Raw genomic sequence first — 27,953 nt, 5'->3', positions numbered from 1 at the left:
AGATCATTTGTGTTGTACAAGGCAGTGCTTCAGCACTGATGTATATAGTAAAAAATCATGATCTCCTGTGAATGCCAGCCCATGATTACAGTCACGCGACACTCGGCTGCCAGGACAATGCATCAGCACCCCGCGATAACCTGATGGGGCACCAATGGGCGAGATCAGTGATGCATTTCCTGTATGCGCTTGTTAAATGAAGCTGTCAGTGATTGACAGTGGCATATAACTGGTTAACAGCCGTGGCTGTTAACCAGATATATGTGAGAGGCACTTGATGGCTGATTAAATCAGCTGTCAAGTGCAGGGAAAGATGCGGTCTCAGCCTGTGAACCACATCAAAAGCAGAGATGAGGCTGATTACGTAAATATATGTCATCAGTAGTGAAGGGGTTAAGGATAACTTGTGAGTATCTTAAAGGAAACTATCATTAAAAATAAAAAATAGACGTTTTGAAACTTTCACACTGGCCACTGGGGCTTTTTTAGACTCGTGTCTTTCTCCGGCGCGTGTCACACGGGCCCGCATCCACACTACATCCGTGAGGTACGGGTGCGGGCCGTGTGACACCCGTGCTGCCGGAGCAACACAGACATGTCAGCGGTTTTAAAAAACGGACACAGGTAAGTACGGAACGGACACACGTTCCGTTCCTGAATACTTACGTGTGTCCAAAACAATAACAATACATAGGACCACGTGGGCCCGTGTCTCCGGTAAATGAAAAAAAAGGCACACACGTACCGGAGGCACGGATGTGTGTCGCAGGCCTTAGGGTATGTGCACATTGCGTGATTTTCTGGCAGATTCCATCTGCAACCTGCCTGATAAAGCACTCAATAAATGTTAAGGCCATGTGCGCACTTAGCATTTTTTTCTGCGTTTAATACTGCACTGTGTCATTGACAAAATGCATGCATTCTGATTCCCCAGCAAAGTCTATGAGAATCATGCAAATTCTGTGCGCACGATGCTTTTTGAAATGCAGCGTTTTGATTGTCAAAAATTTGTCAAAAACCCATGCGTTTGAAGAAGCAACATGTCAACTGTTTTTGCCATTTTGGCTGCGTTCTACACCCATTAAAATCAATGAATCAATGAGTTGTACAAAATTGCTGCCAAAATGTTAAGCAGTGCGCTTGCATTGCATTATTGTTGCGATCCGCATGTTTTTTTAACATAACAAAGGCAGGTCTTTCGTCTTTCTCTCTCTGTCGGTCGGTCTATTGGTCGGTCTCTCTCTATCTCTATGTCTCTATCTCTCTCTCTGTCCATGTCGGTCTCTCCCTATCACCCCCTCTCTCATACTCACCGATCCACGATCACCGGCGTGGCGCTGCACGGTGTTCACACTGTTGCGGCTTCTCCTCTTTTGAAAATGCCGGCCGCTTATTAATCCATTACGTATTCCCTGCTTCCCCCGCCCTCTGGCGCCTATGATTGGTTGCAGTCAGACACGCCCCCACGCTGAGTGACTGCTGTATCACTGCAACCAATCACAGATGCCGGTGGGCGTGTCTATATCGAGCAGTAAAAAAAAAAAAAAATAAATAATTGAAAAAAAACGACGTGCGGTCCCCCCAATTTGGATACCAGCCAGGGTAAAGCCACATGGCTGAAGGCTGGTATTCACAGGATGGGGAGCCCCACGTTATGGGGAGCCCTCCAGCCTAACAATATCAGCCAGCAGCCGCCCGGAATTGCCGCATCCTTTAGATGCGACAGTCCCGGGACTTTACCCGGCTCATCACGAAATGCCCTGGTGAGGTGGCGAACTGGGTAATAAGAAGTTAATGGCAGCAGCCCATAGCTGCCACTAAGTCCATGATTAACCTGTAAGTTAAAGAAAATAAAGACACACTACCAAAAAATCCTTAATTTGGAATGATAAACAAAAAAGCACCCTCTTTCACCACTTTAATAACCCCTCAAAAAAAACTCCAGGTCCGACATAATCCATGCAAGGTCCCACGTCGCTTTCAGCCCTGCTACATCGGAAGCTGACAGAAGCGGCAGTAGAACACCGCCGCTCCTGTGAGCTCCATGCAGCAACTGAAGTGAGTCGCGCGATCAGCTGTGCTTTGACTGTGGTTACTCGCGGCCACCACTCTCGGGTGGAGGACTGCAGCTGTGGCCGCGAGTAACCTGAGTGAAAGCACAGCTGATCGCCCGGCTCACTGCAGTCAATCAGGAGATTTGCGATCACAGGTGAGTCCTTCACGTGTGACCGCAAATCAAGCCGCGGCACACTTTACCTCTACCACTACCTGGACAACCCCTTCTCATTCCACTTGTTTGCCCCCATAAAAATAAATAAGCCTATCCTCACCTCAGGTGACAGCGCAGTTCCAGCAATGTCTGAAGCCAAATTCTCAGAACCCACGTGGCAATGTTATGACACCAGAGCCCAATCAGCATCCGGCATCTGTCTCCCCACCTTTGGACATTTGAGAAGGATGTGAGCGCTGCGTTGACTTCTTGCTCAAACGTCCAAAGTCAAGGAGACGAAAATTGGGGACAATTGATCGCGAGAACCACGTGTTTTTAACAATGTCACGTGGGTCCAAAGAACGTGAGTTTAGACATCGCTGGAACCGCGCCGACACCAGAGTTGAGTATAGGCTTATTTATTTTTACAGGGGCGAACATGGGAAATTAGAAAGGGTTGTCCAAGAAGTGGACAACCCCTTTAATAGATAAAGGGCTTTGGTTTTTTTTCTTCCTACTAAAATACTCTCCCAAGATTTGGTTTTACTTGCTACAGGGATGGAAAGGGTTAAAATAGATGTCAGAGGAGAAGACCGTAGGAGATGGATATTAAGTACAAGAGCCCGCTGGATATTTGTTTACAGACTATATAGCCAAATTGATTAAACTTCCAACAAGACCATATTTAACATTATTGATGGGTTGATCCAGTCAACTGTTTATATATTTTTTTTGTCTGTATTTTTTGTATTTTGCGTTCTTAGTTTATTGATGTAGATTATCTCCATGTGGAGAATGGACACCCGCTAATTAACTGTGACCTAACTTGAGAGGGGGCAATATAACCTTTTAGTGAGCTTTCCATCAATGGGAATTTTCAAGCGGAAACTGGAAAAACATATAGCTGGGATGATTTAGGAAAACCTGCACTCACGGGGGGTTGGACCCGGTTGCCCTTGAGGTCCCTTCCAACTCTATGATTCTATGATTCTATCGGTGATGGTACCATGTGTTGAACAGCTATGAGTAAGGAATTTTATTCCGAAACCCGTAAGATGTTTCGATATTTTTAATGTTGTCTAAGCTCGTTATTTTTGAATAAAGAACAAGAGTTTATCCTGGAGGACGGAGTGCCGACTTTTTTGCTATTTACATTGTTTTTTTAAGTGTATATGGACTACACACTGTTCCAACAAGTCCACTAAATAATATAATGCTGTAAGCGCTCTGCCTCAATCTTATCCTTTAGTATTAAGTGTACTTTACCGGTACCGATATCGCTAGGGAGCGTACCCGTCCCCGTCGGTTGTGCGTCACGGTCAAATCGCTGCCCGTGGCGCACAACATCGCTAACACCCATCACACGGACTTACCTTCCCTGTGACGTCGCTGGTGCCGGCGAACCGTCTCCTTTCTAAGGGGGCTGTTCGTGCGGCGTCAGAGCGACGTCACACGGCAGCTGTCCAATAGCAGAGGAGGGGCGGAGATGATCGGCCAGAATATGCCGCCCACCTCTGTCCTTCCGCATTGCCGGTGGACGGAGGTAAGGAGATGTTCGTCGCTCCTGCGGTGTCATACACAGCGATGTGTGGTGCCGCAGGAACGACGAACAACATCGCTACTGACCAGACAACGATTTTTGGTAAATAAACAACCTCTCACAGACAAACGATTTTTGCCTCTTTTGCGACCGTTTAAGGTCGCTCCAGCCTGTCACACGCTGCGATGTCGCTAACGACGCCGGATGTGAGTCACAAACACCGTGACCCCGACGATATATCGTTAGCGATGTCGCAGCGTGTAAAGCCCGCTTTAGAGTTATTTGCATAGTATAGCATAGTTATTATGTAAAATCTTCATGATATTGTCACTTTGTGATGTTCGGTATAGTCATTTACCATGCCCAATGATCGGGTGTGCAATGAATTGATTTACTATGATTTTAGATTTAGCTGACAAACATTCCATGCACATCTCCAGATTTATTATCACTGCCTTTTATGACTCCTAGTGGAATTACTTTCCTTTCCTCATCCAAGCCATATGAGTAAATTCTTGAAGAAAATGATTAGTGCACATTGGTATAAGCAGTATAGAATATTTCAGACCTCGCGGGTATATTTCTATGACATTTTAGCTCAGGCAATTTATGTAGAATTGGTTGAAGAACATACGCAGACTTTTTCCCTTTGGTTGGAATCCAGATGTTTCCCGAAGTGCATGGTTAACTTCAGATGATAATGTGCACAATCTCTAGAGAGCTATAGTCCGCTGACGGCACCAAAAATCTGCACTTATTTTATATAGCTGTAGTTAAACTAGTGGCTCATCACTGAATCTGGATCCCAATCTGATCTAGCACCTGTGATGTTTGACCCCTGTGTGAATACAGTCAATAGGCAGAATATTCGTAAAGGAGACAGGTCTTGCTCATAACACAAATTCTGGGATAAAGTATCTCCTAGATATATTGGTGCTTGACATTACATTTTACTAGTAACTAAGGTGGCAAATAACAAGTAAAGATTGCGAACTGATGATTTAAAACATCTCTACAAACCTTTCGGTGATGTTTGCCCAAGAGGTCTTTTAGGTGAATGGATTCCATAAAAATTCCAAAAAAAACTCCAAGAAAAAAAATGTATGCTTTATTCCATCAACTTCATAATATAACAGTTCCGGTAGTTACCGTTATGTGGAGGACAATAAAGAGCAGGGAGGTGCTCACCTGGTGGTGTTATGTACCACACATCAATGAACATGGAGAAGTTCACAGCTGCTGCTCAACCACAGGTTAAAAACGGGTTAAATGGCAAAAAGGAGTACATGGACTCTCTGCACTGCTGAAGAAATACCAAAAGAAGATTCCAGGAGATGACATAAATAATTGGGGTGTAATATCACAGCATTTCAAAGTCATCCAACATCTTCATCAACAGGTACAGTACAGACCAAAGGTTTGGACACACCTTCTCATTCAAAGAGTTTTCTTTATTTTCAGGACTCTGAAAATTGTAGATTCACATTGAAGGCATCAAAACTGTGAATTAAAACATGTGGAATGAAATACTTAAAAAAGTGTGAAACAACTGAAAATATGTCTTATATTTTAGGCTCTTCAAAGTAGCCACCTTTTGCTTTGATTACTACTTTGCACACTCTTGGCATTCGCTTGATGAGCTTCAAGAGGTAGTCACCGGAAATGGTTTTCCAACAGTCTTGAAGGAGTTCCCAGAGATGCTTAGCACTTGTTGGCCCTTTTGCCTTCACTCTGCGGTCCAGCTCACCCCAAACCATCTCGATTGGGTTCGGGTCTGGTGACTGTGGCGACCAGGTCATCTGGCGTAGCACCCCATCACTCTCCTTCTTAGTCAAATAGCCCTTACACAGCCTGGAGGTGTATTTGGGGTCATTGTCCTGTTGAAAAATAAATGATGGTCCAACTAAACGCAAACCGGATGGAATAGCATGCCGCTACAAGATGCTGTGGTAGCCATGCTGGTTCTGTATACGTTCAATTTTGAATAAATCTCCAACAGTGTTACCAGCAAAGCACCCCCACACCATCACACCTCCTCCTCCATGCTTCACGGTGGGAACCAGCCATGTAGAGTCCATCCGTTCATCTTTTCTACAAAGACACGGTGGTTGGAGCCAAAGATCTCAAATTTGGACTCATCAGACCAAAGCACAGATTTCCACTGGTCTAATGTCCATATCTTGTGTTCTTTAGCCCAAACAAGTCTCTTCTGCTTGTTGCCTGTCCTTAGCAGGGGTTTCCTAGCAGCTATTTTACCATGAAAGCCTGCTGCACAAAGTCTCCTCTTAACTGCTGAAGAAATACCAAAAGAAGATTCCAGGAGATGACATAAATAATTGGGGTGTAATATCAAAGCATTTCAAAGTCATCCAACATCTTCATCAACAGGTACAGTACAGACCAAAAGTTTGGACACACCTTCTCATTCAAAGAGTTTTCTTTATTTTCAGGACTCTGAAAATTGTAGATTCACATTGAAGGCATCAAAACTGTGAATTAAAACATGTGGAATGAAATACTTAAAAAAGTGCAGTTCTAGAGATGAAAAGGTGTGTCCAAACTTTTGGTCTGTACTGTATGTGTTTTTTCCTGATGAAAATGGGTTGATGTTAAACGTCAATTATTCAATTTTGTCTCCTGCAATCTCGCGTTGATATTTCTTCAGAAGCGCAGAGTCCACTAACTCCTTTTTGTCACATTTAGGATCAGAGGGCAGAAACCCACATCAAAAACATCAGACTTTTTTCAACAGCCTGTCATGAGGATTAAAAATAAATCTTCATTTTAAAGAATCAAGCAACGTTTGGTTGGTTTTATTCTCGTAGGTGAGATAAGTCAATGGCATAATACATTGCGGCCTTCTAACATAACACAGAGTTATTATGAATGAGATCTGGTGAATGCTATTAAAAATATAGTCTACGTTGTCACAGAAAGCAAAATAATGACCGGCAGATTTCACCCTGAGTAAATGTTAAGCAACGGCCTTATTAAACTTCTGACCAGAATACATAACCACAACATAGCTCCTGATTATTATAGTTCCAGTTTAACAAAGTGTATCCTGGTTGTAATAGAGAAGAGTGATTTACTGTACTCTGTTTCACTTACTAGATAGATGAGCAGCCAGGCATATATTTTTATTACAGCCTGAAAGACTGCAATTACCGGGTGAGAATTTGTAGTCCTTCACAGTATAAAGAGCAGTCATCAGTTCACATATCAATGAAATGTGCTTTATCAATGTCCGTGTTCCGCCCCTGCAGTTGAACTGCTCGGATCCGGGGTCTCTGTGGCTCGAGGACCTCTGGATCCAGGGGCTGGCAGCCACTTCGAAGTTTAAAAGGGGGTATATTTACAAGGGAGAGTTTGTGACACCACCCGTGGTTCGCGGTAATGGGAGTACCGCCGCTGCCGATGAGAGTACCCGGGGGAGATGGAGAGGGGGCAGCCAGAAGATGTTCCCTCCACGGGACTCTAGAGAATAGATGGAGGATAGTGTGGTGCGGGCTGTATGGCCAGGCAGGACGCAGGGAGAGCAGTGTACTCACTCAGGCTGTGTGGATGTTGGTGTAATCATTAAGCAGACTCTGACACAAAATTAAACCAAGACTCTGGGTGCCGCTGCCACTCTGGGGAGCTCGTCCGGGAATCTGTCCTCGCTGGTATTGTTAGTGGTCTGTATCCTGCCTCCATGCACAATTGTAGAAGTTCCTAATTGACCCATCGGCCTGAATCTGTCAGGGTCCCGCTCCCTATATTAGAATAGTGGAGCTGTGCTCTCGATGGCTAGCACTTGGGATTTCTGTAGGCCGCATAAGCTGGAAAGCCCTATCCCCCTCGTTGTGTTGGTGCCTTCGATCTCTGAGCTCTTGAGGAAAGTTCATAAAGAGACTATCCTCCACAGGTGAATTACCAGGTTGCGTGAAGCTATTCCCTGATCTAGGGTCCTGTACCCTGCTGTGCTCGGTACCGGTGCGGTTAGTGGACTTTCCTGTGCCGACCGTTCTCCAAAACTAAGTCTGGCCACCCTTCTCCAATACCCTGTGACTGGGTCTCCGACTCCTCCGGTCCCAGACCACCATCTGCGACATAACCAAAGTCCCACAGGGAGCTACAACTCCCCCAGCTCCTCACTCTCTGAGGGCTACTTCTAAGCTCTATGGAGCTGCTACTCCCAGCTCCTCACTCTTTGGGAGCTACTACTCGACTGACTATGTCCCTCCCACCAGTCTGCCTGACCCCTGGGCGGGTGGCCCTTTTCCAGCTAGACTACTCACTGGTGTGCCTGACAGAGTGTGGTGTGAGGTGTGGTTAGGATTTGAGTGCTGATGGGAACAATACCAGAGTTAGGATCCAAGAACCATGGGGGATGAGTTCTGCACCATAAGAGAAAGGAGTGCAGTTCCCTGTGACACCCTGATAAGGTCAGGGGCGTCACATCTGCATGGGTTTCCTTTGGGTTCTCCGGTTTCCTCCCACACTCCAAGGACAAACAGATAGGGACTCTAGATTGTGAGCCCCAATGGGGACAGTGTTGCCAATGTATGTAAAAGGCTGTGGAATTAATAGTGCTATATAAATTTATAAATCTTATATATATATACAGTACAGACAAAAAGTTTGGACACACCTTCTCATTCAAAGAGTTTTCTTTATTTTCATGACTGAAAATTGTAGATTCGCATTTCAGGCATCAAAACTATGAATTAACACATGTGGAATTAAATACTTAACAAACAAGTGTGAAGCAACTGAAAATATGTTTTATATTCTAGGTTCTTCAAAGTAGCCACCTTTTGCTTTGATTGACTGTTACTGATTACATTGTCATGTTGTAAAATAAGTGATGGCTACCTCTGCAAGATGTTGTGGTAGGCATACCGGTTCAGTACACCTTCAATTTTGAATAAATCCCCAACAGTGTCACCAGCAAAGCACCCCCACACCATCACACCTCCTCCTCCATGCTTCACGGTGGGAACCAGCCATGTAGAGTCCATCAGTTCACCTTTTCTGCATCCCACAAAGACACGGTGGTTGGATCCAAAGATCTCAAATTTGGACTTATCAGACCAAAGCACAGATTTCCACTGGTCTAATGTCCATTCCTTGTGTTCTTTAGCCCAAACAAGTCTCTTCTGCTTGTTGCCTGTCCTTAGCAGTGGTTTCCTAGCAGCTATTTTACCATGAAGGCCTGATGCACAAAGTCTCCTCTTAACAGTTGTTCTAGAGATGTGTCTGCTGCTAGAACTCTGTGTGGCATTGACCTGGTCTCTAATCTGAGCTGCTGTTAACCTGCGACTTCTGAGTCTGGTGACTCAGATAAACTTATCCTCCGCGGCAGAGGTGACTCTTGGTCTTCCTTTCCTGGGACGGTCCTCATGTGAGCCAGTTTCTTTGTAGCACTTGATGGTTTTTGACACTGCACTTGGGGACACTTTCAAAATGTTGCCAATTTTTCGGACTGACTGACCTTCATTTCTTAACCCCTTCAGCCCCCAGCCTGTTTTCACCTTAAAGACCCGGCCATTTTTTGCAATTTTGACCAGTGTCACTTTGACAGGTTATAACTCTGGAACACTTCAACGGATCCTGGCGATTCTGAGATTGTTTTTTCGTGACATATTGTACTTCATGTCAGTGGTAAATTTAGGCCGATATGTTTTGCGTTTATTTGTGAAAATTTCGGAAATTTGGCGAAAATTTTGAAAATTTTGCAATTTTCAAAATTTGAAATTTTATGCCCAGAAATCTGAGAGATATGTCACACAAAAAAGTTACTAAATAACATTTCCCACATGTCTACTTTACACCAGCGCAATTTTTGAAAAAAAAAAAAATTCCGTTAGGAAGTTAGAAGGGTTCAAAGTTCATCACCAATTTCTCATTTTTCCAACAAAATTTACAAAAAAAAATTTTTTAGGTACCACATCACATTTGGAGTGATTTGAGAAACCTAGGCGACAGAAAATACCCAAAAGTGACCCAATTCTAAAATCTGCACCCCTCACTCTGCTCAAAACCACATCCAAGAAGTTTATTAACCCTTTAGGAGCTTCACAGCAACCAAAGCAATGTAGACAAAAAAATGAAAATTTTACTTTTTTAACACAAAAATGTTACTTTAGCCATAAAAATTAGTATTTTCACAAGGGTATCAGGAAAAATGCATCATAAAATGTATCGTGCATTTTCTCCTGAGTACGCAGATACCCCATATGTGGTGGAAATCAAATGTTTGGGCACACAGCAGGACTCGGAAGGCAAGGAGCGCCATTTGAATTTTTGAGTGCAAAATTAGCTGCACTCATTAGCGGACGCCATGTCGGGTTTGAAGACTCCCCGAGGTGCCTAAACAATGGAGCTCCCCCATAAGTGACCCCATTTTGGAAACTAGAGCCCTCAAATATTTTTTCTAGATGTTTGATGTGCACTTTGAACCCCTGGTGGCTTCACAGAAATTTATAACGTTGAGCCGTGAAAAGAAAAAAATTTTTTTTTACCACAAAACTGTTGCTTCAACCAGGTAGCTTTTTTTATCACAAGGGTATCAGGAAAAAATGCACCATAAAATGTATTGTGCATTTTCTCCTGAGTACGCAGATACCCCATATGTGGTGGAAATCAAATGTTTGGGCACACGGCAGGACTCGGAAGGCAAGGAGCGCCATTTGAATTTTTGAGTGCAAAATTAGCTGCACTCATTAGCGGACGCCGTGTCGGGTTTGAAGACTCCCCGAGGTGCCTAAACAATGGAGCTCCCCCATAAGTTACCCCATTTTGGAAACTAGAGCCCTCAAATATTTTTTCTAGATGTTTTATGTGCACTTTGAACCCCTGGGGGCTTCACAGAAGTTTATAACGTTGAGCCGTGAAAAGAAAAAAATTTTTTTTTACCACAAAACTGTTGCTTCAACCAGGTAGCTTTTTTTATCACAAGGGTATCAGGAAAAAATGCACCATAAAATGTATTGTGCATTTTCTCCTGAGTACGCAGATACCCCATATGTGGTGGAAATCAAATGTTTGGGCGCACGGCAGGACTCGGAAGGCAAGGAGCGCCATTTCACAGCAAAATTGGTTGGAATTATTAGCGGACGCTATGTTGCGTTTGGAGACCCCCTGAAGTGCCTAAACAATGGAGCTCCCCCACAATTGACCCCATTTTGGAAACTAGACCGCTCATGGAATTTATCTAGCTGTTTAGGGAGCACTTTGAACCCCTGGAGGCTTCACAAACGTTTGTAATGTTGAGCCGTGAAAATATTTTATTTTTTTTACCACAAAATTGTTTTTTCAAACAGGTAGCTTTTTTTCCACAAGGGTATCAGGAAAAAATGCACCATAAAATGTATTGTGCAATTTCTCCTGAGTACGACGATACCTCATATGTGGTGGAAATCAATTGTTTGGGCGTACGGCGGGGCTCAGAAGAGAAGGAGCGCCATTTCACAGTAAAATTGATTGGAATTATTAGCAGACGCCATGTTTCATTTGGAGACCCCCTGAGGTGCCTAAACAATGGAGCTCCCCCACATGTGATCCCATTTTGGAAACTAGACCCCCCCCCATACAAAAAAAATTAGTTTGGCGAAATAAAAAATACAGACATCAGTAGAAAAAAAAAAAAAAAATGAGCGCCTGCCAAGACCAGTGCCAAACGTGAGAGCAATGCACGAGTCTCGCATCGCATCATCCACTGCAGTCTGGAAGCGAGCAACTGCGCTGGATAATGCGATGCGAGAGGGCGGGGCGGCAGATGAGAAAGGGCGCAGCGGATGGAGGAGCGGCAGAGGATGGGAAAGGGCGCAGCGGATGGATGGGAAATGGCGCAGCGGATGGAGGAGCGGCAGAGGATGGGGGGGGTGAGATGGGGATACCTACCTTACAGGATGGATCTAGGCAGCAGGATCACAGCAGACAGAAGAGGCAGCAGACAGAAGAGGCAGCAGATGAAGGAGGCAACAGATCGAGGAGGGTGAGAGGGGGCAGTAGATGGAAAATGGGAGAGAGCAGGCAGCAGATCGGGGAGGGGGGCAGAGTCTGATGGGAGAGAGAGATGGCACATGTAGGGGAAGGGAGGGGGGCTTGCAGCACATGTAGGGGGAGGGAGGGGGGCTTGCAGCACATGTAGGGGGAGGGAGGGGGGCTTGCAGCACATGTAGGGGGAGGGAGGGGGGCTTGCAGCACATGTAGGGGGAGGGAGGGGGGCTTGCAGCACATGTAGGGGGAGGGTGGCTGGCTTGCAGCACATGTAGGGGGAGGGTGGCTTGCAGCACATGTGCTGCAAGCCAGCCACCCTCCCCCCACATGTGCTGCAAGCCAGCCACCCTCCCCCCACATGTGCTGCAAGCCCCCCTCCCTCCCCCTACATGTGCTGCAAGCCCCCCTCCCTCCCCCTACATGTGCTGCAAGCCCCCCTCCCTCCCCCTACATGTGCTGCAAGCCCCCCTCCCTCCCCCCACATGTGCTGCAAGCCAGCCACCCTCCCCCCACATGTGCTGCAAGCCAGCCACCCTCCCCCCACATGTGCTGCAAGCCCCCCTCCCTCCCCCTACATGTGCTGCAAGCCCCCCTCCCTCCCCCTACATGTGCTGCAAGCCCCCCTCCCTCCCCCTACATGTGCTGCAAGCCCCCCTCCCTCCCCCCACATGTGCTGCAAGCCCCCCTCCCTCCCCCCACATGTGCTGCAAGCCCCCCTCCCTCCCCCCACATGTGCTGCAAGCCAGCCACCCTCCCCCCACATGTGCTGCAAGCCAGCCACCCTCCCCCCACGTGGGGGGAGGGTGGCTTCCAGCACATGGAGGGATAGGTGGTGTGGCGATGGAGAAGGGGCAGCCGATGAAGGAGGCGGCGGCCGCCGCCGATCGGGGGCAGCAGCGGCTGAAAAAGGTGGGTGCGACGGCGGCGGGGACAGTGGCGAGCATGGCGGCGGGGACGGCGGTGGATCGGGAGCGGCGGCGGGGACGGCGGTGGATCGGGAGCGGCGGCGGGGACGGCGGTGGATCGGGAGCATGGCGGCGGTGGATCGGGAGCATGGCGGCGGGGACGGCGGTGGATCGGGAGCGGCGGCGGAGACAGCGGTGCAGCGGGAGCATGGCGGCGGGGACGGCGGTGGATCGGGAGCGGCGGCGGAGACAGCGGTGCAGCGGGAGCATGGCGGCGGGGACGTCGGTGGATCGGGAGCGGCGGCGGAGACAGCGGTGCAGCGGGAGCATGGCGGCGGGGACGTCGGTGGATCGGGAGCGGCGGCGGAGACAGCGGTGCAGCGGGAGCATGGCGGCGGGGACGGCGGTGGATCGGGAGCGGCGGCGGAGACAGCGGTGCAGCGGGAGCATGGCGGCGGGGACGGCGGTGCAGCGGGAGCATGGCGGCGGGGACGGCGGTGCAGCGGGAGCATGGCGGCGGGGACGGCGGTGGATCGGGAGCGGCGGCGGAGACAGCGGTGCAGCGGGAGCATGGCGGCGGGGACGGCGGTGGATCGGGAGCGGCGGCGGAGACAGCGGTGCAGCGGGAGCATGGCGGCGGGGACGGCGGTGGAGCGGGAGCATGGCGGCGGAGACAGCGGTGCATCGGGAGCATGGCGGCGGGGACAGCGGTGAAGCGGCAGCAGCGGCGGGGCGATCGGAGACAGCGGCGGGGACAGCGGTGAAGCGGGAGCAGCGGCGGGGCGATCGGAGACAGCGGCGGTGAAGCGGGAGCAGCGGCGGGGCGATCGGAGACAGCGGCGGTGAAGCGGGAGCAGCGGCGGGGACAGGGGCGGGCGGCGGGGCGATCGGGGACAGGGGCGGGCGGCGGGGACAACAACTTACCGCTCTCCTCGGCTTCCAGGGACGGTCACAGGCCGCAGATCCACATTGATTGGAGAGAGCGGTCACAAGACCGGTCTCTCCAATCAGAGCTGGGGGCGGGTGAAGCATCGATCACCCAGCTCCAGCCAATGGCCAGTGCTACAGCAGCACTGATCAGGGCTGGATTTCAATGTTCCAGCCATTTTCAATGGCTGGAACATTACAGTGGCTGTAATTGGCTGAGCGGCGTTCGTCAGCCAATCACAGCCTCTGTAGGTTCGGGGAGGAGGCACCACCCCTCCTGACATCAGGCAGAGGTCCCCTCCTTCCCGAATCCACCGTTTAAGTAAATAAATTTCACTCCCCGGGGCTCCGGGACCGCGATTTCGCCAGGACGTACTGAGTACGTCATGGGTCCTTTAGCACCATGTCACCATGACGTACTCAGTACGTCCAAGGTCGTTAAGGGGTTAAAGTAATGATGGCCACTCATTTTTCTTACTTAGCTGCTTTTTTCTTACCATAATACAAATTCTAACAGTCTATTCAGTAGGACTATCAGCTGTGTATCCACCAGACTTCTGCACAACACAACTGATGGTCCCAACCCCATTTATAAGGCAAGAAATCCCACTTATTAAACCTGACAGGGCACACCTATGAAGTGAAAACCATTTCCGGTGACTACCTCTTGAAGCTCATCAAGAGAATGCCAAGAGTGTGCAAAGCAGTAATCAAAGCAAAAGGTGGCTACTTTGAAGAACCTAGAATATAAGACATATTTTCAGTTGTTTCACACTTTTTTTGTTAAGTGTTTCATTCCACATGTGTAAATTCACAGCTTTGATGCCTTCAATGTGAATCTACAATTTTCAGTCATGAAAATAAAGAAATCTCTTTGATTGAGAAGGTGTGTCCAAACATTTGTGGTCAGTACTATATATATACAGTATAAATATATATATATATATATATATATATATATGAGTATATATATATGTATATATATATATATATGTGTATATATATGTATACATATATATATATATATACTGTATGTATATATATATATATATATATATATATATATATATATACTGTATGCATATATATATATATATATATATATATATATATATATACTGTATGTATATATATATATATATATATATATATATATATATATATATTACTATGTTGAGTTCCTGTCTGTGCACCATATAGGCTGGTTTTGCCACCACTACAAACTTAAGGTAAATCCTTTTTATTTGTAGATGAAGTTGTGTTTTCTTTCTTCAATGCATTAAAGGATGAAAAAAAAAAGCCACGTGCCCACCACTGAGTTGAGTAGCCTTCTGCAGAGCATCTCTCTTTCCCAAGTGCACAAATGATATTGTCTTCTACTTCGTTTCCTTTGCCTGAGAACTAAGAGTACAACAGTGCTGTAAGTTAATAATAAAGGTAATTCAAAGAACACGATGGAAATCCCAGACTTTGACAGGGCAGCTAAATTAATAAAATGTCTTATTGTATTATATAAGACCATGTACATCACATATTCGTCGGTGTGTGCTGCACCTGATGCAGCAGCTGTTACACCGTATTGTATTTCAGGCTGGTGATAATATCAATGACAGCAATCAAAATTCTTAATTTATACTACATATTAAACATTACAGAAAGAAATGAAGGGTTTTCCATAGAATCCAAAAATCAACTTATAAAAAGTAACAAGATTTAGACCATCATACTGATTTCCCCAGTGATTCTGACTGTTGGCAGGAAGCATTTACTGCAGACAGTGAAAGTAATGACACAGCATTAGTGTAGGCAGCAAAACTACAAAATAAAGTTCACATTTTTTATATGCAAATATGAACCAAATTATATTCATTGCTCTTTTGTAGATTTATTTTTTTTTAATAATATTTTTGCTTTTAAAGGGATTGTCTACTACTTGGACCACCATACAAATAACAAAGCCTGTACTCACCTCCGGTGCCAGCACGGTTCCAGCAATGTTGGAGTTTGCATTCCTGGGGCCCATGTGACATTGTTATGATGACATGTGAGCCCTGCGACCAATCAGCACCGGCTTTCTTCTCTCCGCCTTCTTCCAGTTAAGTAATTAACAGGAAGTGAAGGGCAGCCGCAGCGCTCACTTCCTGTTAGTTACCTAAATGTCCATAGGCAGGGCGAAGGAAGCCAGTGTTGATTGGTCGCAGGGCTCACATGTCATCATAACAATGTCACATGGGCCCCAGAAATGCAAGTTCTGACAACACTGGAACCACACAGGCACCGGAGGTGAGTACAGGCTTTGTTATTTCTATAAGGGTGCACATGGGGGATGAGAAGGGGTTGTCCAAATAGTGGACAACCCTTTTAAATGGTTGCAAATGCAATATGCTTGTAAAAACAAGACATCTCTATTCTGAGTAATGAAAAAACTTTTAGACTATGTAGATTACTGCTCGTTACATAAGTAACAGCTACCTCTATAATAATAATCTTTATTTTTATATAGTGCTAATATATTTTGCCTCACTTTATATACATCAACAACACTGTCCCCATTGGGGCTCACAATCTATATTCCCTACAGTATTGTCTTTGGAGTGTGAGAGGAAACTGGAGAACCCGGAAGAAACCCCCGCAAACATGGGGAGAACATGCAAACTTCTTGCAGATGTTGTCCTAGGTGGGATTGAACCAAGGACCCCAGCACTGCAAGACTGCAGTGCTAACCACTGAGCCACCACAAGACTGCAGTGCTAACCACTGAGCCACCACAAGACTGCAGTCCTACCAACTGAGCCACTATGCCACCCATGAGCCACCGTGTTGCCCACACCTCTGCAGTCTATCAGCGGTGGCCGGTTTCCTAAACAAGGAACCCTGTATTTACAAACTTTTTTCCTTAGAACTTGCAATCACTGCGCTGAAGCTGACCGGATCACTGGATTAAACCAGGTTAAAATGTCACTGTGCTCCTCCGATGCTGCAAAGGCCAAGTTTCCTCTGTCGGCATCATAAAAGAACACCCAGTTCAGTCAAGAAGTGCCATGATGTGAACTTCAACTGCTAATCAATCAGAAGGGCACTGTTCCTGGCAAGCAGCAATCCAGGAGGCAGTGGAAAGGTGTACTCTTGAAAACAAATATGACAACCCCTTTAAGCTTTACACCGCTCTTATTCAGCCTTCTAGACGTGTTATGAGCAGCCAGACTTCACATCCTTAAGAGATTCTCGACACAGCTCTTTTCTTCTCTAGGCCACGTAAGTGCTATAGAGGGCCCTTCTTTTTTACCGAGCATTTTCTAGCATTGTATTTATAAACTAGATACCCCTTTAGCTGGAAGCTTTTCATCACGAAGCCATTATATATTCCACATAAAAAGCATGGTGCTCCATACATGAAACTAACCTAAACTTTAATGTATGCCCTGACATCATATCCTGCATTCACACCTAATTGTAAAACACAATCATTTTTTTTTCAGACTTTAGTTAAAGGGAATCTGTCACCAGATTTTTGATATGTAATTTGAGAGGTGCATGATGTAGGGGCAGCGACCCTCATTCCACTTATGTATCACTTACTAATCTACATGCTATCATGTTGATACAGTCACAGTTTAGGCTGAGTTCTCATGTCCGTCATTCAATCCATTTTTGGCTCTGTTTGAAAAAATTAATAATGGATCGGTTAACGGATTGTCCCAACGGATGACATTTTTAAGCTATCAGTTAACAAATCTAATATAATGTAAGTCAATGAAGCAAAAAACGGATCTGTTGTTAGGGGTACTTTCCATGCTGCAACATCGCTACTGCGATATCGTCAGGGTCAAATCGAAAGTGACGCACATCCGGCGCCGGTAACGATGTCGCAATGTGTAAAGCCTAGATGTGCCGATAAATGATTTCAAAAGCGTCGAAAATCGGTGATCTGTGTAGTCTTGGTCATTTTCATAATGTCGCACCAATAGGAGATACGATGTTGTTCCTCGTTCCTGCGGCAGCACACATCGCTGTGTATGAAGCCGCAGGAGCGAGGAACATCTCCTTACCTGCCTCCACAGGCTATGCGGAAGGAAGGAGGTGGGATGTTTACATCCCGCTCATCTCCGCCCCTCCGCTTCTATTGGCCGCCTGCCGTGTGACATCGCTGTGACGCCGCATGACCCGCCCCCTTAGGAAGGAGGTGGGTCGCCGGCCAGAGCGACGTCGCAGGGCAGGTAAGTGCGGTAGGTTTAGGCTAAAGGGTACTTCACATGCTGCGACATCGCTAGCGATCTCGTTAGCGATGTGACACGCTAGATCGCAGATGCGATCTGCCGAGATTGCACATAAGGCATTTTATAGCGCCGGTTGCATGTGCGATCTAGCGTGTCACATCGATAACGAGATCGCTAGCAATGTCGCAGCGTCTAAAGCACCCTTAACCCTAACCCTAACCAGCTGTCAATACTATCTATTATCTATCTATCTATCTATTATATTGGGCGTATTATATCTCTCTTTTATTCTTATCTGTTCTGCCGATTTATCTATCTATCTATCTTTTATCCTATCCTAACAGATTTTCTTCTATTGTATCTATATAGTATTTATGGGCAACGGATCTGTTGCATAATGGGAGTCAATGGGTAACAGATCTGTTAATGGATGGTCTAACGGAAGCATTCCTAACGGATCCATTGCCCATTGACTCCCATTATACACTAATGGATCTGTTAGACATACATATTTGGATCCGTTGGGAAAAAGTCCCGCATGCAGAACTTTTAGTCCGTTTTTAACAACAGAAAGCTAATGGATTGGCCCTAATGGATGACACATTTTGGACCATCCATTAACGGATCCATCACCATTAAGATCAATGGGAAGTATACGGATCCGTTAAGAGATCCGTTTTTGCATTTCCAAAAATGGAATGCATTACAGGACATGGATATATAGCCTTAATCTGCTGAAGATCTAGCGGAGCTCAGAATTATGAGCTGTGTATAACCCCACATACACCAAAGCTTTCTGTGTATACTGTCAATTGACAAAAAGCTGCTAATCAGTGGTGAGGGATGGGCTAGGAAGCACAAGACATCTAGTCCTGTATTGATAATCTCTTGCTGATAAAACACTGATTTTATTGAAGCAGCAATGCACAGCCAAGAAAGTGACACTCAGATCAGGGTCTCGGTACCTACATCCTGCTGCTCTGATCTTACATAGCAAAAACCTGCTGACAGATTCCCCTTTAAACCCTGGTGAGATATACACATTTTTTCACTGGAATAAGCATGTATATATTTTACAACTGTCCTGTAAGTTACTTTTTTCTAGCTTTATTTGATATACATTGATGCAATTCCTCTATAGTCTATTTTTCATGAATGTAGCGGAGTTACACAGGAGATTGACATAACTCCTACTGGCCCTCGGGCTGCCCAAGGACATAACCTTTGCCTTGAGATGTAAACATTGGATTCTGTCATATAAACCTTATCATCATATATCCATTACTACACAGGCGAAGTGTCGCAATGGTGAAAAATGATACAAAGTAAAAGATTGCTGCTTCTTTTACTTAGAATATTTCTATTTAAAGTTGCTATTTAGTATAAGTCCGGTGTTGACACATCTTTTTTTTTTGCTTTTTTAAACACTTTTTTCTTAAACCTCAAGGTCAATTTAAAGGTTGATGAATGAGATGAGGATACAGCATCTCTTTATCAAGGATCTCTGCCTTCCTGTAGCCTAAAGGACATATGAATTATAAATCAACCTTCTCCAATCAAGGTCAAAGAAAACAAAGTAACATTTCATGTTGAGAGTGTTTGTCTCGGGAAGTGTTTGTGGTGCACAATGTGCAATTCACAGTGGCTTGAGTTAGGCAAAAAAATAAAATAAAATGGTATCCAGTTCTAATTAGAATTGTGTCTATAGTTAAGAGGAAATTGAGTTGAGATCTTTCTTATCATTACACAAAATGCTCTTGAGAGTTTCCCTTTTTAATTCATCCTTTACCCATTATTTTAAAGTTTTGTCCATGAAACCAAAACTGGATAAACCATGAAGCGGAAACTGGAAAAACATATAGCTGGGATGATTTAGGAAAGACTGCACTCACTGGAAGTTGGACCCGATGGCCCTTGAGGTCCCGTCCAACTCTACCATTCTATGAGTCTAATATTCCTTCAATACTAGGGTGAATGTGTGGCCACTGTGCCTGTGGTGGGACTGCTGTGAATAATCCAATCCCCCAGTGGTTAAAATCTGCCACAATGAGTATTTTTTTATTTTTGGATGTTCTTCTGAAGGAAGGAATCTTCTATTCTCTAGTGAATAATATCCCGGCATCCAGTCTACTGGGGCTGACTGTTCAAGAGTGAATTTACACATTCATGTGAAATGTCCGAGTGATGTTTGATTTTTTTTATCGTCGAATATTGTCTGATTTTTTTTATTGTCAAATACTCATACCCAAAGAGTTTCATAGATCCAATCACACAGCTGAGAATGCTCCAATGTTGAGAATTGGAATAGGATATACTCAATGGGTCTGTGTTCTGTCCAATGAAAAATTTGGGAGCACACAGACATTCTCATGGATGTACGAACTTACTCTAAGGCTGAGTTCACATGTTGCAGCCACAGTCCTCAGACAGTGGTAATCTAGAAACTAAAAAATCTCTGCATGTCTCAGTTTGATTCGATCACACTTGATCATGAAGGTCAATGATCCCATGGAAATCATCAATGTCTACTCAGATGATGTCTGTAGACTCACAGATGGAGCAGATGGAGAAATGTTCTTCTCCATCATCTCTGTTTGCCCCTATTCTCCCCTCCAATTACACTTTGTTGACAGTCTGATCAGAGTTTGAGCTGAGTGGCAATTTCGTAATTGGCCCAATTCTCTCGGATGAGAAAAACTATAGTCATGTGCCCCTGCCCTTATACTGACAATCTAAGACCTAAAGAGAGGTCCCAAGAAGTCCACTTAGGCCGTCCAGTGGTAATGCTTTTATAATCAAAGAATATTTGATGATTATGAATATTATTTACAAAAGCAATCATGTAATGTCAAATTTGACACCATATTTTAGGTTCTGACTAAAGATGAGGAAATCTATGGAGGTTCGGTTCGCTGGCTGCAAATGAACTGAACCTCTACGTGACCGAACCTTGCATGATGAGGTTCAGAAACATTAATTGGCAGTTTGAGTTTCCACCCACATGCTGCCAGCCATAAGCAGATCACTTCCGGGGGAGGGTGGGCAGTCTTTTTCAAACTTTTGTTTTTGTTGCACACTACATCCGATCATGCTGTTGTTACTCCCAGTGTGCAGCGTTGCAACACTGCAAGCGGCTCACACTGGGCCAAGAACCAAGCGTACTGGAGAACAGCGTTACTTGCGCAAGTTAATTTTGCATGTAAAACATTCGAAGTCTGAACCCAAGCTCTGTATTTTTTTAGTTGGTGTTTGATTCGAAAACCGATCCTCAGGTTCGCTCATCTCTAGTTCTGACCCCAATATAAAGCACTGAACAGTTATTGGTCCTGTTTGTATAAGATACTTAGTATAATCATATACATGAAGGACAAATAAATACGATAAAAATTACTTTGTATTTACTAAATAATAATAAAAACAAGAACTAATAAAAATAAGTCCAATACACAGTTAGAGAAGAAAAGACGTAAGAAATTCAATCTACAAGATGGAAACAATATGTGCCCAATATAGGCACACAGTTGATGTTTGTGGATGATAGAAACTCTAACATTGATCTGTGCTTTAATGTCAGGTGGCTTTTATGATAAAGGAAATTATAGACAATAAAATATACAACACCCCATGAGTACAATTCTAATTTTTTGAAAAGAAAAATTAATGTTTGAAATTCTGCAAAATTATAAAATGATACTTCTGCAATGTAAATCCCAGGGACTGTTACGATTCCTCTGTGCCGAGTATCTTGCACTCAGATGATGCTCTGATACATTACAGAGTCGGCAGTGACATTATTCCTCTGTGCAAAGCATTTTGCACATCTGGAGATGCTCTGCTGTGTTTCTCTGAGCACTTGCTAACAGGTTGTGTGACAGCACAGGAATCCATGCAGGTTCTGAGAAGTGCTGATTACTCAGGTGTATCATCTTCCTGGTAATTGACGTTTCATTACTGAGCATGCACTTCCAGAACCTCACCAGTCGTACTCTCTGGTTCTGCAGTTGTGCTCTTGGCTTGTGTTAGTGCTTGTGTTCTAATCTAAGTTTCTTGACCCCGGACCGTTATCTGACCACATCTCTACCTGCTCCCTGTTTTTGTCATTACCTCCTGGCTTTGAACCTTGGACCGCTCCCTGATCACGTACTGAATCTATACGTACTTTCCTGGAATTCTGATCCTCGGCCTGTGACTTGACTGCGCTTCTGTTTACTCCCTGTGTCCTGACCCCAACTTGTCTGACTACTCTTCCGTATATACTACCCGTAAGTAGTGACTAGCATCACAGGAACCAATCTATTCATTTGAAATAGCTGCTATTTTTTTAAAAATATAAAGAATTTAGAATTTAGAATGTGTAACCATTAATGCCCCATTTGTTCATGAATTTTCCTTCCATTATCACCCATGATAAATGTTCTGCTCATGCGTTTTTGAAAAGAAAAATTTGTTTTTGAGCAAAAGCCCCCTGCACAGAATCTGTGGGTAATTTGACTAAAGGGGGCTTTACACAGAGCAACATCGCTAGCGATATCGCTAGCGATGGAACCCGCCCCTGTCATTTGTGCGTCACGGGTGATTTGCTGCCCGTGGAGCACAATATCGTTAGGAGCCATCACACGTACCTGCCTAATGACGTCGCTCTTGCCGGCGAACCGCCTCCTTTCTAAGTGGGCGGTTCGTGCGGAGTCACAGCGACGTTACTAAGCGGCCACCCAATAGAAGTGGAGGGGCGGAGATGAGCGGCCGTAACATCCCGCCCACCTCCTTCCTTCCTCATTGCCGACGGCCACAGCTAAGCTGTAGTTCTTTGTTCCCGAGGTGTCACACGTAGCGATGTGTGCTGCCTCGGGAACGACGAACAACCTGCGACCTCAACAATTTTTTGAAAATGAACGACGTGTCAGTGATGGACGATTTGGTGAGTATTTTCCATCGTTAACAGTCGCTCGTTGGTGTCACACACAACGACGTCGCTAACGATGCCGGATGTGAGTCACGGAATCCGTGACCCCGGCAATGTATCGTTATATACGTCGTTGCGTGTAACGGGGCCTTTAGAGTTGATGATAATTTTTTTAAAATAATTTTTTATTTTGGCTTTAACAGTTTTCACGTCCCTTTGCGAACCGAGCTTTATGTGCATTGATTTTTGTAAAGCTTTTAAACACTTAAATTATAGAACATTTCTACAAATAACATGAACTTTGGATGTTCTCCTTTCCTTCGGAAGCCTGCATTTTTGACAACTAGTGGTCTACTTTGTGGTAAACGTGTCCCCTTGCCTCTCTTACTGGAGGAAATTTTCACAAAGCATCTAAGATATGTGGTGTGATGAGCCAGTAATTTCCTAATGGATTAAGCACTGTCTGCCCTGTGCTCTTGATTAATTCATTTCTTTAAATTTGCTGAATATAAACCATACAGCTCCTCGGGTTGTAAATTGAGTTCAGACCATGAATTGTCTTTTATGCTTACTGACAGTCAACTTGTTTAGCAATTTTTTCACGTTGTTGGGGTTTAATTGCCAGCTGAGTTGCTCCATGATATTAACAGTCAAGGACACCTCTGGTTTTGAAGTCCTGATCGTTCCATTATTTTATCTTTTCTAATTTCATTCACATAACTTAACTCTTCTATAAGTAAAAGGAAGTTTTCAAGGATCAAACTTTACTTAAAAATGAGGTTTAGATTTTTGGAGGATTTTTTTCCGATTTGAATGTCACAAGGCAGGGAAAGTGTAAAACTCTTTTTTACAGTTTGAAGTCTGCATTTCCTGAGCCTTTTATGGATGTTCTTCATATAGATATACCCTCGATTCATCAGAAATAGACAGTGTGACATCTTTTTGATGTTCAACTAGATAATTGGATGCTTGTTATATTCTAAATTTAGTTTTTTGTGACCTAAAGATTGATATTCGTTTTGTTCGAGATGAGTTATAAAACGGAGTAGTAACTTTTAGTGAGCGATAAGTGTGATGAGAAGCAAAAACTGAGATTTGATCAACTTTTTTCCTTCATTACGAAAGATACAGATCATAGAATCATAAAATGGTAGAGTTGGAAGAGACCTTAAGGGCCATCGGGTCCAACCCCCTGCGAGTGTAGGCTTTTCTAAATCATCCCAGCTTTGTTTATCCAGTTTCTGCTTGAAGGTTTCCATTGATGGAGAGCTCACCACCTCCCGTGGTCGCCCGTTCCACTCCCTGACTGCCCTCACTGTCAGAAATTTTTCCTAATGTCTAATCTAAGATGTCTGAGATGTTGGATATGTTACTGATCAATTGCTACGGGTCCATATTGTTCAGTTTTAATTTTATTATGCATCGTACTTCACTAGTGGAAACAGACAGTATATCAGGCGCTGCACGTCACTGGACACCAGGTGGATAGACCAATACTATACTTTATTGCACAACGCGTTTCCGGGATGGGCCATCCCCTTCATCAGGTGCTTGCAAACCATTAGATATATATCCTATATATAGCCATGACAACTATGGGATAATATATCAATTACTAATCAATTACAGATTAACATATGAATTGATCAGTATAATACTTGCATTAATAAAATAAAATACAATACAAAATACTATACAATGCAATTGATTATAAATGTGAATATTAAATATAGGCTGAGAAAATCAATAAGATAGATATAGATACAATAAAAAAGACTAATAAAATTATATATAGTACTTAAATAGTAGTATATGGTATTCCATTAACTAGAGACATAAGGTTCCATTCAGATGCCTTAATTTATCAACTTGCATGTGATATATTAGGGTCAGCACACACAGTGAGTAATACAAAGCGAGTGGAATGCGATAAAAAATCATATTCCACTCAGATCAATATTACTCTATGGGGCAGCTCCCATGAGAGATTGTTTTCTCAGCTCTAATTGGACTGAGAAAACAGTCGCAGCATGCTGCGAATGAAATGAGAGCTTGTTTCACTCACACCCATTCAAGTCTATGGGGCGAGAGAAACATCGCATTGCTCTCGCATTACACAGGTGTAATTCGAGTGCAGTGTAATTCTCGCATCAGGCGGTAACAGACGAGATAGGGAGATAAATCCCTCCCTCCCCTCTGCAGCGCTAGCCCTCCCCTCCGCAGCACCGTCCCTCCTCTCCGCAGTGCCAGCCCTCCCCTACGCAACTGTGGTCTGATTGCACAATTGGACCACAGACGTATGACACTCGCATGACACTCAGCTCCCGCTGTGCTGCGAGCGTGTGCCAAGTGTCATACGAGATTATTATTATGATAATTAAATAATTAAAATTAATTATTTTTCATTTGATTTTTGATTTTTTTATTCATTTTTTATCTATTTTAATTTCTTTCTTTAATAGTGTGATCCAATAATAAAAAAATAAAGACTATATAAAAATATATAAAAATTATATGTATAAAAATATGATAAAAACATATAGGCATTGTATCAGTTCGTTGTTGAATGGTGTGCTGATTATTTCTATTTTATAAAATATTATATAAATATAAATTTATATAAATCGCTGCCCGTGGCACACAACATGGCTAGGACCTGTCACACGAACTTATTTGCCTAGCGACATCGCTGTGGCAGGCGAACCGCCTCCTTTCGAAGGGGGTGGTTCGTGCGGCATCACAGCAACGTCACACGGCAGCCGTCCAATTGAAGCGGAGGGGCGGAGAGCAGCCGAAAGTGATGCCCACCTCGTTGCCGGAGGACGCAGGTAAGGTGTTGTTCCTCGTTCCTGGGGTGTCACACATGGCGATGTGTGCTGCCTCAGGAACGACGAACAACGTGCGTCCTGAACCAGCAACAATATTTGGGATTAGAACGACGTGTCAACGATCAACGATTAGGTGAGTAATTTTGATCGTTAGCGGTCGCTCGTAGGTGTCACACGCAACGACGTCTTTACCGAGGCCGGATGTGCGTCACGAATTCCGTGACCCCAACGACATCTCGTTAGCAATGTTGTTGCGTGTAAAGCCCCCTTTACACTCTGTAATGCATTTATCTATTTTAAGTGAAGAAATAATTATCATTATACATTAAGCTTAGTATTTTGTTTAACATTTTTTTCTATTTTCCTTACAGCGGATGGCTGCATTGACTGGTCTGTGGATCTGAACACCTATATGTCACTGGCAGGTGAAGCAGTGCGAGTAAAATGTGCGCTATTCTACAGTTATATCAGGACTAACTACACCATGGCTCAGAGTGCAGGACTCCGGCTCATGTGGTACAAAACCAAAGGGGATTTGGAAGAACCAATTTTATTTTCCGTGGCTAGGATGAGCAAGGATGATGACTCATTATGGATTCATTCTGCAGAAGTACAAGACAGTGGATTCTACACATGCGTTTTAAGGTAATTTTTGACATATTGAATTATGTGAATAACATTTAAAAGATCTAAAGAGAAAAAATAATAAAAAATATCAAATATCTTTGTAGAGATGGCCCCTGGCTGCCAAATTATGGTTTCCATTTGCCAGCTCCGACTAAATGTACCAACAAATTTGATTTCTAGCTAATCGACTTGCTGTGATTCAGTACCTAGTACTCCAAAGCCTCCAATTGCCTTGAAAAGATGTGTATTTGCTGTATTTTTTGCTTCTCTTTTGTATTTTGTTCAATACAATCCCCCCCTTTCCAAAAGGAGCAATAATGAAATGGTAGGTAAACACCCCAAAAAAACAGCATTCACATACTGCAATATTGGTGAGGCATGAATGTGACAAAAATGTGCTAATATAAAAGGGTGCAACAACCACTCTCGGTCGTCCAGGACGTTTAAATTTGGCAACCCAGTTCCTAACTGTGGAATATGAAGGGCATTGATCCCCCAATGTCTGCGACATATCACCATGAGTATCCTTTGTGGACTTTCCTTGCAAAAGCAAGAATTTTATCCCTCCTCTGCTCTCAGTTGCTGTGAATATTGCATTAAGGCCTCGTTACATGCAACGACATCGCTAACGTGATATCGTTGGGGTCACGGAATTTGTAACTTACATCCGGCCTCGTTAGCGATGTTGTTGCATGCGACCGCTAACGATCAGAATACTCACCTAATCGTTGATCGTTGACACGTCGTTCATTTCCCAAATATCGTTGCTGGTGCTGGACGCAGGTTGTTTGTCGTTGCTGAGGCAGCACAGATCGCTACGTGTGACACCCCGGGAACAACGAACAACAATGTACCTGCGTCCTGCGACGAGGTGGGCGTGTTGTTAATGTGGCTTGTCTTCACCCCTCCGCTTCTATTGGTGGGCCGCTGTGTGACGTCGCTGTGACGGCGCACGAACCTCCCCTTAAAAAAGAGGTTGTTCACCGCCCACAGTGACGTCGCTAGGAAGGTAAGTATGTGTGATGCGTCCTAGTGATATTGTGTGCCACGGGCAGCGATTTGCCCGTGACGCACAAACGACGGGGGTGGATGTTTTCAAAAGTGACATTGCTATTGATGTCGCTGTGTATAAAGCAGCCTTTCATTACCATAGAAACAAAAAAAATCACAAAGACTTATTAGCAGCCCCTCATATTAATTGACTTTTCGAATATAGAATATTACAGCGGTCTACCTCCGTCAGGCCAGTTGGCTTTGAATGCAGTTTAACAGTTCAAGCAAAGTGGATGTCATTTCATAAAAAACTATGCCTACTTTAACTCTAAAGACGCTATTGAACTGTGTTTTTTCTTTTCTTTACGCTTCTGTGGGGAACCTAAAGAAGGACATGTAAATACACAGTTGCATTTTTTAAGTGCATAATGAAGACATTCCTGTACTAAAAAAACTGCATTAAAAACACTGCTTCAAATCTGCACCAAAATGCATCAAATAGAGGGGGGAACACTGCAAAAATGCAATAATGAGGGAAGATTGTTAGCTTGTATTTATGTGCTGAAGCTGCAGAAAAAAAGCAGATAGAATAATAATAATAATAATAATAATAATAATAATTTTATTCATTTATATAGCGCTATTAATTCCACAGCGCTTTACATACATTTGCATAGAAGGCATGTATACACGGCCTAAAGGTATGGAGTAAAATGGATTGCAATTCTTCTCGAAAGATGAATAGGACAATTGAAAGATAGGGTGAAAGGTGACTGGAGAAGACATAGGTAAAATCATATCTTTAAATGAAAAGATAA

At 44.2% G+C, this 27,953-nt stretch overlaps 1 protein-coding gene across 1 annotated transcript in view; it reads left to right on the top strand.

The window, feature by feature from the left end:
- The window catches only part of IL1RAPL2 (interleukin 1 receptor accessory protein like 2), a 1,148,049-nt gene that overhangs the window by 485,061 nt on the left and 635,035 nt on the right, over positions 1-27,953 (top strand). The window contains exon 3 of the mRNA XM_075323820.1: positions 25,887-26,160. Coding sequence (XP_075179935.1) covers positions 25,887-26,160 — 274 coding nt within the window. The remainder of the gene's footprint in view (positions 1-25,886; positions 26,161-27,953) is intronic.

This window comes from Anomaloglossus baeobatrachus, chromosome 9 (assembly GCF_048569485.1).
Source record: "Anomaloglossus baeobatrachus isolate aAnoBae1 chromosome 9, aAnoBae1.hap1, whole genome shotgun sequence".
Lineage (NCBI taxonomy): Eukaryota > Metazoa > Chordata > Amphibia > Anura > Aromobatidae > Anomaloglossus > Anomaloglossus baeobatrachus.
The sequence above is the reverse complement of the archived record's forward strand: the minus strand, read 5'-3'. Positions and strand labels throughout refer to the sequence as shown.